Below are 12,551 nucleotides of genomic sequence, written 5' to 3'. Positions count from 1 at the left end.
TTTCTGTTCTACCTTTGATTCGTATTACAAAGGAGATCCAGTTAATTCAAGCAGTGTTTTGTCTCCATATGTGCTTGTTCTTGTTATATCACACTTTGAAAAGAGGAGGTTAACAGTGTATTTTCAGTATATGAATCCACTTAAATCATTTGGCCAAAGGATTTCATGCTGTGTAATGCTTTCACATGGCACTTCCAAGCTAAAGTTTTACTTAACTGCCTTAATGCTGCATGAATTTAACTCTTCTTCACTTCTCTGATGCTGTCTTATGTTAGTTATGCCTCCCTGTGAAGAAATGCTGTGACTGTTAATTTAGAATTCAAGTGGTACACCCAAATTGCTTAAATTTGTCATGAGGACTGATCCTTCATTTAGGATCATTATATACATGTCACAAAAAAGGTATCCTTTATCCCATGTTGTATTTCTTCCCTTTTTTGTTTTGAAGTGTTTTGCATTCTAAGGAAGTTGCTCAAATAATAAATAAGATGCCTCAAAACTTCATGCATAAGTTGTCTGGCAACTAGTAAAGGTTGTGTATTAATTTTAGTCTCTGTCAGCAAGGGTGTTAACATCCTTCCTGAACCAGCTATTTTTCACACAGCTTGTAAGAATGTATTGATCTCTATACTTGGTACGATTTGAATGGCAGCAATTTGTTTCATGGAATTTCAACTAACTTTCAACAGGGGTTTCCTATGATAAAGCACACTTTGTTACTCTTGTTATTACTCAGAAAGGACTATTTTGAAGTTCTTAGCTAATGCTTATCACACGTGGAAGTTGAATTCTGTGGTGACACTGTGTCTAAAATACAAATGACATTTTGGAATAGTGAAGGCTGGTGGTTTATCTGGGAACCACTGGCAGTCTGTATACAGATGAACTGACAGAACTGTAGAATCATTTAGGAAAGACTCATAAGGTTATCAAACCCAGCCGTTAACCTAACACTGCCAAGTCCATCACTAAATCATGTCCCTAAGCGCCACATCTACACATCTGGTAAATACCTCTGGGAAAGGTGACTCAACCAGTATCTCAGGCAGCCTGTTCAAGTCCTTGGCCACCCTTTCAATGAAGAAATTTTTCCTAATACCTAATCTAAACCTCCTCTGGTGCAACTTTCCATTGTGCTGGTGTTCAGGTATCTGAATAGAACTGTACATTGTCAAGTTGTATCATCACCACCATTATGGAAGCATTACCTGTGGCTAGGTTTGGTCAGCTTCTGAGTAAAATTACTGTTGCAGGGAGAGTTGTTGGGTTGCATACGTTATGTCTAAATCTTGTGGCTGTCAGGGACTTGAATGTAAATAAAATTATATAAATAAGCTCGTTTCTGAAAATCCAAAAAGTCTTAACTCTTAACTCTAAACTTGAATAGCTTTGTTTTGGGCATTCGTAACTATAGTAGGGAGATAGAATTTAACTTGCTGCTTTCTAAAGAAACAAAGTGAAAAAGTGTGGTATGTGATCTGTAAATGGACCGTTCCTTGGGTATTTTGAAATACTCCAGCGTTAAAGCAGATTTTGAGGCTGTAGCTTATGACAAGACAAAACATTCAATGTCCTAAGGAGACTCGGTTCCCTAAAATGGATTTTTGTGTGGCAGCATTTGGAAATGGGTGAGGAATCTTGCAAGACTTTACGAAAAATAACCTTGTTGGCAGCCTTGTCAGGATTGAGAAGAGTCCGTGGATGTTGGGGGTGACCTAATTAAGCAAATTTTGCCACTGGATGCCTTGTAACATACAGCCAGTGTGCTGTCATGTTTAAATTTGCCCAGCAGATACTTGAGTTGTCCTCAGAAATTTAATTTGTGGTGTTCTGCAGCAGTTTTAATCACACGAGTGAGGGAGTGCTTGTACGGAGTCTTTCTTGCCATGCTGTTCCTTCAGTGTGAGATGAGCGTGCTGTCTACCAACATCAGGCTGCAGTTACATGTTACAGCTAAGCCAACACAAAGGTTAGTTGCCTGCAGAACAGGAGATTCTGATCAGCCTTTTAGTACTCTTACCTGCATATTACTACTGCTGCTTCCTTGCAATAGGCCTGGCAATTAACTCTGTTCATTTGTCCCTGTTGCAAGTTAATTTGTGTAGTTAGTTTCCTCTGAATTGAGGACTCCAAATTAAAGTTTTGTTGCAGATTTAGTTCCTTATGTTGGTTTATGGAATTGAAGAAACATTGGTGCCAAATCAAGAGACAGAACTGAAGTATCTTCAGTTTCACTTCAGCTGCTTCCGTGCGAGTTTTTGCAGTCCTTTTGCAGCGTGACCTGCCTGTTCCAAAGTGTGGTCTCCTGGGTTTGATTCATTTTTATAGATGTACAGTAGAACCCAATTTCTCTGTTTTACTGCTCAACCTAGTCTCTGGCATGTTCTTTGTAAATGGCAGATGGTGTTTGCTTGTTGCCACATAGTAAATGCTTGTTCAGCTGCCTCTGTTGTAGCACTGTTTTTTAGGGATAGATGAATTGCAGAAGAAATTTGGGAATAAGAGACATGGAACAGATGGGAACGATGAAGCTGAAGTCCTTTTAGCTAGCCCTGTAGTGTCCCTAATACCCACACATGCCTTACATTATTAGTTGCAAAGGCACAAGTGGTCTCTTTCTCTCCATTACCATACTTCATGTTTATTCTTGAAGAACTATGGAGAAAGTATTTTTTTTTGCAAGCCTATTTGTCATCATCATTTTGAAGACCTGGTTTGATTTTTATTAGTTTTGATAAGCTAAAGAAACACCAGCTGTTGTCATTTGACAGCAGGTAGCTGAGATAAGGATTAAAGCATCTTTATACCTTTCTTGTGCAGCTTCAGGGAACTGGAATGTACTAATTCTGGATAAGTTTAGATTTCATAGATTTTATTTTCTGCCTCTTCTATCCCACTGTCCCCCTAAGAATGCATTACCTTTTCTTGAGTCAACCATAGCTCCAAATTATGACATAGTTAACATTTTATAAACTACTTGGTGATCCTGTAGCATTTGGCTACATATGAAAACTGCTATAAAAAAAAAACCTGCAAGAGTTTTTGTTTTTGTTTTTTTTTTTAACACACACAGGATTATAACACTTATTCCAGCTTTTCAAATTGCTGTCTCTGGATGGGTGTTAAGAGCTTCATAAACCAAGTGATTTAGCTGTAAGTTTCATCTTAGAATCCCTGCAAGCATTTAAAGTGTGATCTTCTGTTAAATGTTATGGGATTACCTGTCTTTAGTTTGACTTTGGAAAGTACATTCATCAAGAATGGTGGATTAAGTACTGTGAAGAAGAATAACTTGATGGAATTTCCTGGTGGGTTTTACAGGAAGTATTTTAAATGTGATTTTAATGTTCGTTAGTGGTTGCAAATGAGTACTCCAGCAGTAATTTTGCAGCTTCAGAAAGCAAACAGTGCTGCTTTTACTTTTTGGTAAGTCCTTTGTTTGGTATTGAAGTTGTTGACAAATGTTTTACGGGTTTTTTTTCTCAAGTTTTCACCTATTTTAATGGTTGCATAGTTTTAACCCCCAATATTTTGTTTTTATCTGTTTTTTCTATTCATGAAGCATAGCAAAAAACCACTTTGAATTATGGTTTTACAGTAAGGATAAGGTTTTACTTTGAACTGTAGCTTTACATATTAGCATCATTTTTATTGGTATTCAAGTTTAAACATACAGCCGGATATAACCAGCATAGTTATTTTTCATAAATAAAACAATTTGAATTGTTTAAAACAAAGTGAAATAGTTATGTGACCTTGTTCTCATAATTACTGATAGACACCTAACATAACTTAAAGGGTATATATTATGTTCTTCCAAAGGTAGTTTCTCAAAAGGGCCTTAGATACACACTTTCTTCTGAAGTTAGCATTTCATTGAGGATTTCCTGATGTGCTGTTCAGATGTTTTCGTTTTGGAATCAGCAATGCTCAGTTTGATTTATTGCACTAGAAGAAACTTAAATGCAGTTTGAAAACTTCAGAAGTTGAGAATACAAATGATTGATTTCAAGCACCGCTGTTATGCTAAAAATAACACTGATCAGCCATAACCAATTATTGTCATGATTTTGATAGATTGGATTCATTAAATGATTTTCACCATATCAGAATTGTGGTCATCTCTGATAGTGCAGGCCTGCCCAATATGGGCTTAAAACATTGATAATTTAAACTTAAAGATCAAAACCAAAGTTTTTGTTGGCATGTTTAAAATGTTCAAGTAGTGTCATTCCTTCCAGACCTTTAGGGATTAAAGCTCCAATATTAGTCTGAAACTGCCAATTTGTTATAAAACCGTAAAACATACAAAAGTGGGGGAAAATTAAAAAATACGAAGTTCTGTACTTGAAACTTTTCTGTACATTAGAAAAGAATTTACCTTCCATTTGGGGACAAGATTTTGATGTTTAGGTTAACAAACAGCTGCTACATGTATGCTAAATCAGCCTCCAAAAAGCTTAATTAACATACTATTACTAGTAGGTAATAGATTATCATATTCTCAAAAATTGAAAGAGTCTAAGTAATGAAACAGACAGTGGATGAAGATAGTTTTTACTGCCCTCAACAAGGGATAGGTGAATTTTCTAAAGCAGAATGAGTGAAATCTTAATGTGTTAGAACTACCAGAAGTAGCACAAACCCTTTAGGTCAGAGCTGAGACATGCTTTTCTAATAAACACTTTTTTTGGTCAGGCTAGAGATCAAAATACTGTATCCTTAAAACATATCTTCTGAAGAGTTCATTTTGCCTGTTCCTACAAAACTGCCCCTTTTAAATAATCCTTCCTTTTTAAACTATCAAACCTTAATTATACAGTATATAATGTAGAAATAGTTTTGGGATTTCTTAGTTTATCTTTCAAGTTTATGAAAATATGCGGAATTACTGTAGACATCCCAAAGAGTAGGCCTATGGAGGCTTGCAGAGTGAGACCTAAAACTGCTTTATCAGCATCTGAGTTTCAGTTGCAAATGTTGTCTTGCTCTGACTTACTGTAATACAAGAAAGTAATTAGCTTTGGTCTAAAGATCAGTTGCTGCTTAAAGTTCAAAGGTAGGTCTTGTCCTGCTGTTATATTAGCTATATAGTACTTTTTATTAATCTTAAAAAAATTTTCTGGGAATTTGAGGCAGATTAAAATAGTCTTTGTAATTTTAAACAGTAAAGTTGTTTGCAGCATATTCTGACCTCAGAATGAAGCAGAAGTGTGTTAATTTTCTTCTGCCTTTTCAGTACTATTATTAATGCTAAGTAACATATTGGGAGATATTCTATTATTAGGGGGGAAATTAACTTTTAATAGCTTTTGTCAGAGAACTGAATTGTATTCTAAAATACCAGAGTTTTATTTTGCTCATGTTATGTGCCAGCCTTCTACAAAACAAAATAACAGATACGTACTGAACAGTAATGAGCTGGACTGAAGCAACATCAGTTGCTGTATTTCAGTTTGGTTTTATTCTTTTCAGGGATAGTGGACTTAAGAGATACCTATTTGAAAAGCAGAAATATATATTAAATTCAAATTGTTCAATTTTTTCCTTTAAGAAGCTTATATTTGATTTTGTAATGTAAAAAGATACTTGGTTTTGGTGCAGCGTAGGAAAAAACAATATAATGTTACAATGGACAACTGATTTCGAATGCTTTTAATGGAGGAAGAGGTTTGTGGTGAAAGATAGAACAAATCCATTTGTTCAGCTTTCGAAATAGGTCTGCTTTTTCTAAAATATCTAATGCAATCTGATCTCTGCTTTCTACAAAAAACGTGTTATAAGAAATACCCAGTTGAGTTAGGCAATTTAGCACCTTTCTCCTCTGGCGGCGGCAGAAAGAATGCCATTGGGGCAGAGTTGTGAGTATGACCACTTATGCTTACATATTCCCTTCATTCGCAGTTGTTGTATTGGGGATTTTAGAGGTACATACATCTATCCTCTTTAAGAAATGTTTATAGATTTGTTGTCCATGAGCTCATTCACATCTGTTTTGAACAAGCTGCCATCTGCCTCTGTAACTTCATCTGGCAACTTGTTCTGGAAGTTTTCTGCTTCCTGTGTCAACCAGACTTCTACCAGCTTCAATAAGTGCCCCCCAGTTCCAGTTTCACAGGGCTTTGTGACAGCTCTGCATTGCTCCCTCCTCCCCTCTATCCACTCCACCCCCCACACCCCCGATCTACAGTTATACCCCAATAGCTATTGTGCAGCCTTCAGAACATGTTTAACATTTGTGCTTTGCCCAGTGGCTTAAGAGGGAAAACATTCTTGTTTGTTGTTACCCTGCCAAAGAAAGTTTGTATATATTAGCGTATTATAAGAAAAGAACATAACACACACTTTAAATGTTAATAGCTTTTTACTTTGGGGAAGTAGAGAATACTGTGGAATCGTTGTACTTTAATAAACTCTTGATTCAGCTTGATCCCAGGCAGCATTGAACTTCTGAAAATTAAGGTCCTGTTGACCTGAACTTTTTTATTTCCTTCTCGTTTTATGCAATGCGGGCGGGAATCTTTCTGCCTAGCTAAGGCACTGTTCTCTTAATTTATTAACACTGAGTTTATTAAACAGTGTCTTCCTTTAGTTAGTCATGAACCTCTTATCCTACATTCAGAAAAGCTGTTTCAGAAACTCAAGTCTTGCATGTCTGTAACTTTTCTGAAGTCCAAATGTGCATGAGGGTGGAAAGCAGTTCTGTCTAAATTAGCACTTCTCATGTAATTTAAAATTATTTCAGTTAACAGTTACATCTTTTACACCCTAAATGCTGATACAGTGGTGGAGAGTTTTGTAAGTTAAAGTTCTTTAAACTATGATTCAAGATGAATACTGGCAGGTCATTTAGTGCATGGTTCCATTTTTCTTCAAATCTAAATTCCTTCAGGTTTCCTGAGCTTAACATCAAAGAATAGCTTTGAAGCCTTTTTGATTTCCACATGGATTCTAATCTGAGAGTGCTATCTATGCAGTAGAAATAATCAACACCTGCAAAATTAAGCCATTACTACTCTCATTGCTTCCTTTCTTCTTCCAGGACTACGAAGATTATAACTGTTTTTATATATATATATATAGCTGTTAAATCTCTCCAGGAGAAGGGGGGACGGGAGCTTAGAGGAAAAACAAATGTTTCACAAGCAGTGGGTTGCAGTGGTTTCGGCTTAAGTGTATGTCTGCAATGATATAACTAGTCACCTATTTGGAACAGACAGATTCACCTATGTCCATAACCAACAGAACAGTGATACTGCAGCATACTGCATACTCTTTGGGTCAAAGGTGTTGCACAGTGACAGGAGAGAGGTAAATGATATTGTTTCTGTCACTGGAGCGAATTCATTGCACATGCACAAAATGTATGTCTGTATTCTGCTAGCTGAAAGGTTCTAGAGAAAATGAGCTGCCTGGAAGGAGTTACTGCAATTATAAGTATCCCTCCCTGAATTCTCAAGATAACTTTATATTCTCAGGCTCTTTCCTCGATAGCAGAAACCCATCTCCCTGCCCTACAGCTGACTGCCACCAAACAGTCTGTTCAGCTCATGTCTTGCACTAAGGGTCTATAGGGGCTGCAAGGAAGATTTAAGAGTTCCAGCAGGATCAGGTTGGCCAGTGAATCACAAGATGGGCACTGCTGCCTTAGAAGCCACTGTAAAACCATCTTTTTAGAATGGAAGACTGAATATTTATAAGCAAAGAGAGTAGAGGTTTCAAAGAGGGAAATATTCTATGTTGTGAGAAGTACTATTGGCAGCAAATCATAGTAATACCAGATCCAATTTCTTAGATTTGTTTTGTTTAGTTTTGTGGGTTTTTTGGTTTTTTGTTTTTTCAAAATGGGGGAGAAGCACAATCCTACAAGGAGGTAGTCTCTTGTGATACAGAAGGAAAATAGTATGTTTTGTTTGCAAGTAAGCTCTTCCAGACATTGCTTGTCTAATTTAACATGTGAAAAAGTTGTTGCACCATAGATTTCATAGCAGTGCGTAATACTGAATTCTTCGTAAGAGTAGTTGCTAGAAACAAACAAAAAATCCTTCTGTTTCTATCCAAGATTGATAACTTGTTGATCTTGCAACTTGCTGTGTGACACAAGCAAGTGACTTTTTGGCAATCACTTTTTTTTCTAGTTCTGTAGTACAAATTTTGAGAGTTACATGAGCTCTGTGCTGAATAGTTTTGTACATAAATCTTGTCTGCTTGGTTTCTAAATGAAAACAATGGACTGAACTAAAAAGCTGTATGTAATCAATATAATTAGCCAAGGTAAGTAGCTGTTGTGACACACTTAATACTAATACAGCCTGGCTTTATGAATTGACAATCCTTCTTAATGTCTTTACAGGGTGCTGATAAGACTGTGAAAGGCCCAGATGGACTAACTGCCTTTGAAGCCACTGACAACCAGGCAATCAAAACTCTTCTTCAGTGATGGATGGACTGATATCTTAACTGTCTCTCCTGTGGCCTCACACTGCTGCCTGTCTGTCACTCTTTTGCATCTTCCAGCTTCTTCAGCTAAATACTTTGGGGGGAGGGAAATTCTTTATGAATCAGACTAGTTGGGGGCTTGTATTGAAGATAATCTCTTTGGAGAGGGTTAAAAACTGTTATGAACAGTGTCCATCTAGGACTTCTTTTCAGTGCACAATCTCTTCCCATTTCTAGTGAAAATGGAAGAAGGAAGACAGACCATGATCTTGAATTTTATGCTTGTAAACCTCCTAGTTAGTACTAAGATTTTTGTTGAAAGATTCCTTTAGATGGAAGTACTGTGCTATGTTCCTGAAACTAATTGTGAAAGAGACAATAGTCCCATGCTATTAGTGTCTGCTATAATCTGAAGTGTAGTAATGTAGGTGGCTGGGTTGCTTTTCTCTCTTCTCTCTGTGGTTAGCTTTATTATTCTTCTGCCTAAAGTTTATGTTGCAGTTCTGAGGACTTTTGATACTAGTTATTGGAGCTGTTCTTTATATTAACTAATTGGATGTCACACTAATGTTTTTCTGACCTATTGAGTAAACCAGGAAAGATCAATTGAGGCATGGTGGTGTTACACTCCAGGATATCTGCCAAAGTACTTTTGGATGATTGAATTTGAGGTTTTTCTTTCCCATGTTTTTTCTGGTCCAGGACAGATGTTTTAAGCAACTGGTTTTGAGAGAGTTCAAAATGTGACTGTAGTTATTTCCAAAAGGATTATAAGGTGGAATTACTTTACTCACCACATCAGCATAAAATTTAAAGACACATGTGAAAGCTACAAGCTGTTTGGTACACATGGATAATCAAGTCAAAAGTGGAAAATGAACAATTTTATTGTTATTTAGACATTCATAACCGGTGAATATTGTTGCTAAATACTTCTGGTAAACTCTTAAAATACACCTAAGCTTTCTAAGTTCAGGTGTTAGGAAGATATTCAAGTAGAAGTCTTAACCTGCTCTAACTACTGGAGGAAAAAACCCAACTTTTAATTGTGCATATCTTTGAATCAATGTTTCATTGTTGGCTGAATGAAGCTCTTAAATTTCATTAAGGCATAGGGCTGAAAAGTTTCCAGTGCAACCCACATTAACCATCGACTTTTAGATAAGATTTACTATACCAGTAAGTATGACAGTACTGTGACAGCCTTGATAATTCATGGGAAGGTATTTAATGATGTTCTAGGGATTCCCGTCACATTTTATGGTCCTCAGGAGTGCCTGAGCTTCTGGCTTTCATTTTGAAAATTTTCATTACACTGCTGATTCACCCAAAACTGCGTAACAGTTTTTGTAGCAGAAGAGTGTATACCACAAACTATACATCTTCCTCTTTTTTTGGAATACAGATTTCAAACTTTCTGATAACACAATACAGAAACAAATGTATATAATGTCTTGTGCTGAATTCTTAAAGTAGCTGATATTATTTTGATATCACTGTTGAAATTGAGAGGGTATGTAGAAGTAGGCTGGTGACTACCACTCATATTTAATGGAGGCTTAGTTTTACTTGAATAATATTGCATATTATGATTGAATGTCTCAGCTATAAAAAAAACCTTGTGTTGACTGTAAAGTGAGAGCAGAAACTGATTTACATGTCCACATCCCATAAGAAAAGAGATGGAGAAAACAATCAACTCTGGCCATAAATTGTACAGTGCAATTACTCTTTGCTTCTTGGAGATGGGTGGCAAGGAAGAGCAGAAGGATTGGAAATCAGTGATAAATCAATTGATGAGCTGCTGATAAAAGAAGAAGCATGTTTGGTGAACAATGCTTTTAATGACTATTTAAAGAGAACTCTTTAATCTTATATCTGATCAGTGCTGGATTGTCTTGTTACTGTAATAGTGTGAACACAGACTATAGGTTTAACTCTTTATTCAGCTATGAAAGTAACCATCTTTGGTATAAATTTGCCTCCATATTAGGCTATTAAATACTTAGCTATTAAAATACTAGTCTAGAAAACTGCAATCTGTTTTTATGTGGAAAACTTGATTATTCAAGTTTTTTGTGTTGATTAGTGTCAAGTTGTCTGGCCATAGAGTTTTGGGGGGGTTTTGTTTGGGTCAGGGTCTTTTTTTTTTTTTCCTGTTTGTTTTGTTTTGGGGTTTAGTTTTTTTTCTTTGTATTCTTTCCTGCCCTTCCCTTCAACTCTCATTTAAGTGAGCATTTAATAGTAAAGAAACATCATCTTTCTACTAACTCTTCTGGTGATTCACTGAGGCAATTTTGCCTTTTTTTTTCTACAGTTACGTGGACACCTAATTTTTTCTTACTTCACTTGGCGGGGGGGGAATGCAAACAAACTTCAGTGAGGCAAATGTTAATTTGGCTGTAATATATACCCAAGCTGCCTTTCGATATAGTTAAAAGATGGTATTCAATGTTTGGCTCATACAGAAGAATACTTTTTTGCATTTTGCACTACATAACAGGTAATCGATCATTTTGCCCAAGGTTAAAAATAATAATAAAAGCTTGTGCTTTTGTAATTGTCTAGAAACTGGGCTTTTTTCATTTGTTCCCTTCTTGCTAGCTATACTGAGGAAAAAATAATGGGTGGCTGCCTCTATCTTTGAGTAGGTCCTAACTAGATGAAAATACAAAACTGTAAATTATTTTACCTTCTATAAACAGAATTTAAACACTTTATCATACTGGAATAGCATATACATGGAAATCCACTCTGTTCTTGAACCTTTTCCTTTTGAAATTTGTGCTGAATAAGTTATAACATTAAGTATATTTTGGATTTTTGTACCCTCTGCTCCTTCTTCTTAAGGGGGAGCAAATGGGAAAAGGAGTATGATAGTTAAATGAAACTTTATCCTTGAATATTCATTGAATTATTTGTAGAAGAGGCTGGTAAGAAAGGAGTGTCCTAGGTCAAGCAATTGCAGTGTTGCATGCAAAATTTCAAAATGAACTTGTCTTAATTATATTTTGTAAATGGATAAACAATCATCTTTCTACGCAGTGACAGAAGAAGATTAGTACTCTGTGCATTTTGATATTCAACTTCCTCTTTTCACCATTGTTAACTGTTTTGACACAGTTGGGTTCATCATTATCGTGGTTCATAGGCATCAGAATGCTAAATGATACTGTATTTTTCAGTTTGTGTTGCAAGAATGAATGGAATAAACTTGAATTGTGCGATATGAGAATGTAGAGTTTTATTTCCCTTTCTGCTCTTGTGTTCATTAGTCTCTGGCTACAACTGTTTATTTGCTTGGAAGGCATTTAAGCTCCAGCTTACATGTTATATTGATTAAAATATTCTAGTACTTATAAGACTTAAATGTGGAATGGAAGCCACTTTGAGAATGAAATTTATAGTTGTTTTTAAATTGCATCCATTTAAAAGAGGTTTTGATTTATTCTGTGGGCTCGTAGTCTGCATTTCCTGCTTAAATGATAATGCATAATGTTGAAGTTCTCTTATTCATGTTAAATTCTAAAAGACAGTCTGTAGATAAAGGGATGTTCCTCCCATTATCTGTGAAGACTAAAGTAATTTATTTTCTCCTTTACTTTGTCAAAGAAATTTAAATGGTTATTTACAGAAAGCACAGTTGAAGTATAAGTAAAATAGCATAAAAATGTGTAATTATTATTCTTGTTGCATCTCTACGGTGACTTTTTCAGAACTTCCCTTTGTAACTTTGCTTGTCAGTATAGATTTAGATCCAATTGCTTGAATTGTTTGATACATCCTTTCCAACCTTAACTATTCTATGATTCTATATTATTTATTTTTAAATACACACTTTTAAAGCAAAAGTACAGGAAGGCGTTGTGTAAAAGTGGGAAAACTATAAATATGGAAAAATATTTAAAAATAAGCTTGATTTGTTTGTTCCTCTGTGTTAAACTGAATACGGGGACTTCTGCACAACCTTTCAGTGAAATACTGGAGAGAAGGACATGCTTATCATAAAGACCAAAGCCGTTCAAATAGTTTTGACAGCTGGTAGCACCTGATGTGTGTGCTTCATTCCTGTGTTCATATTACTGGGGGTTTTTTGCCCTTTTTTTTTTTTG

At 35.8% G+C, this 12,551-nt stretch overlaps 1 protein-coding gene across 2 annotated transcripts in view; it reads left to right on the top strand.

Moving 5' to 3' along the window:
- MTPN (myotrophin) overlaps positions 1-11,671 on the top strand; it is a 35,966-nt gene extending 24,295 nt beyond the window's left edge. For both annotated transcript variants that reach the window (XM_030478824.1, XM_030478823.1), the window contains exon 4: positions 8,354-11,671. In XM_030478824.1, the coding sequence (XP_030334684.1) occupies positions 8,354-8,440 (87 nt within the window). In that variant the 3' untranslated portion in view covers positions 8,441-11,671. The remainder of the gene's footprint in view (positions 1-8,353) is intronic.
- Positions 11,672-12,551: the final 880 nt, after the last annotated feature.

The sequence above is a fragment of the Strigops habroptila genome, chromosome 3 (genome assembly GCF_004027225.2).
Source record: "Strigops habroptila isolate Jane chromosome 3, bStrHab1.2.pri, whole genome shotgun sequence".
NCBI lineage: Eukaryota > Metazoa > Chordata > Aves > Psittaciformes > Psittacidae > Strigops > Strigops habroptila.
This window is presented reverse-complemented; position numbering and strand designations above follow the sequence as displayed.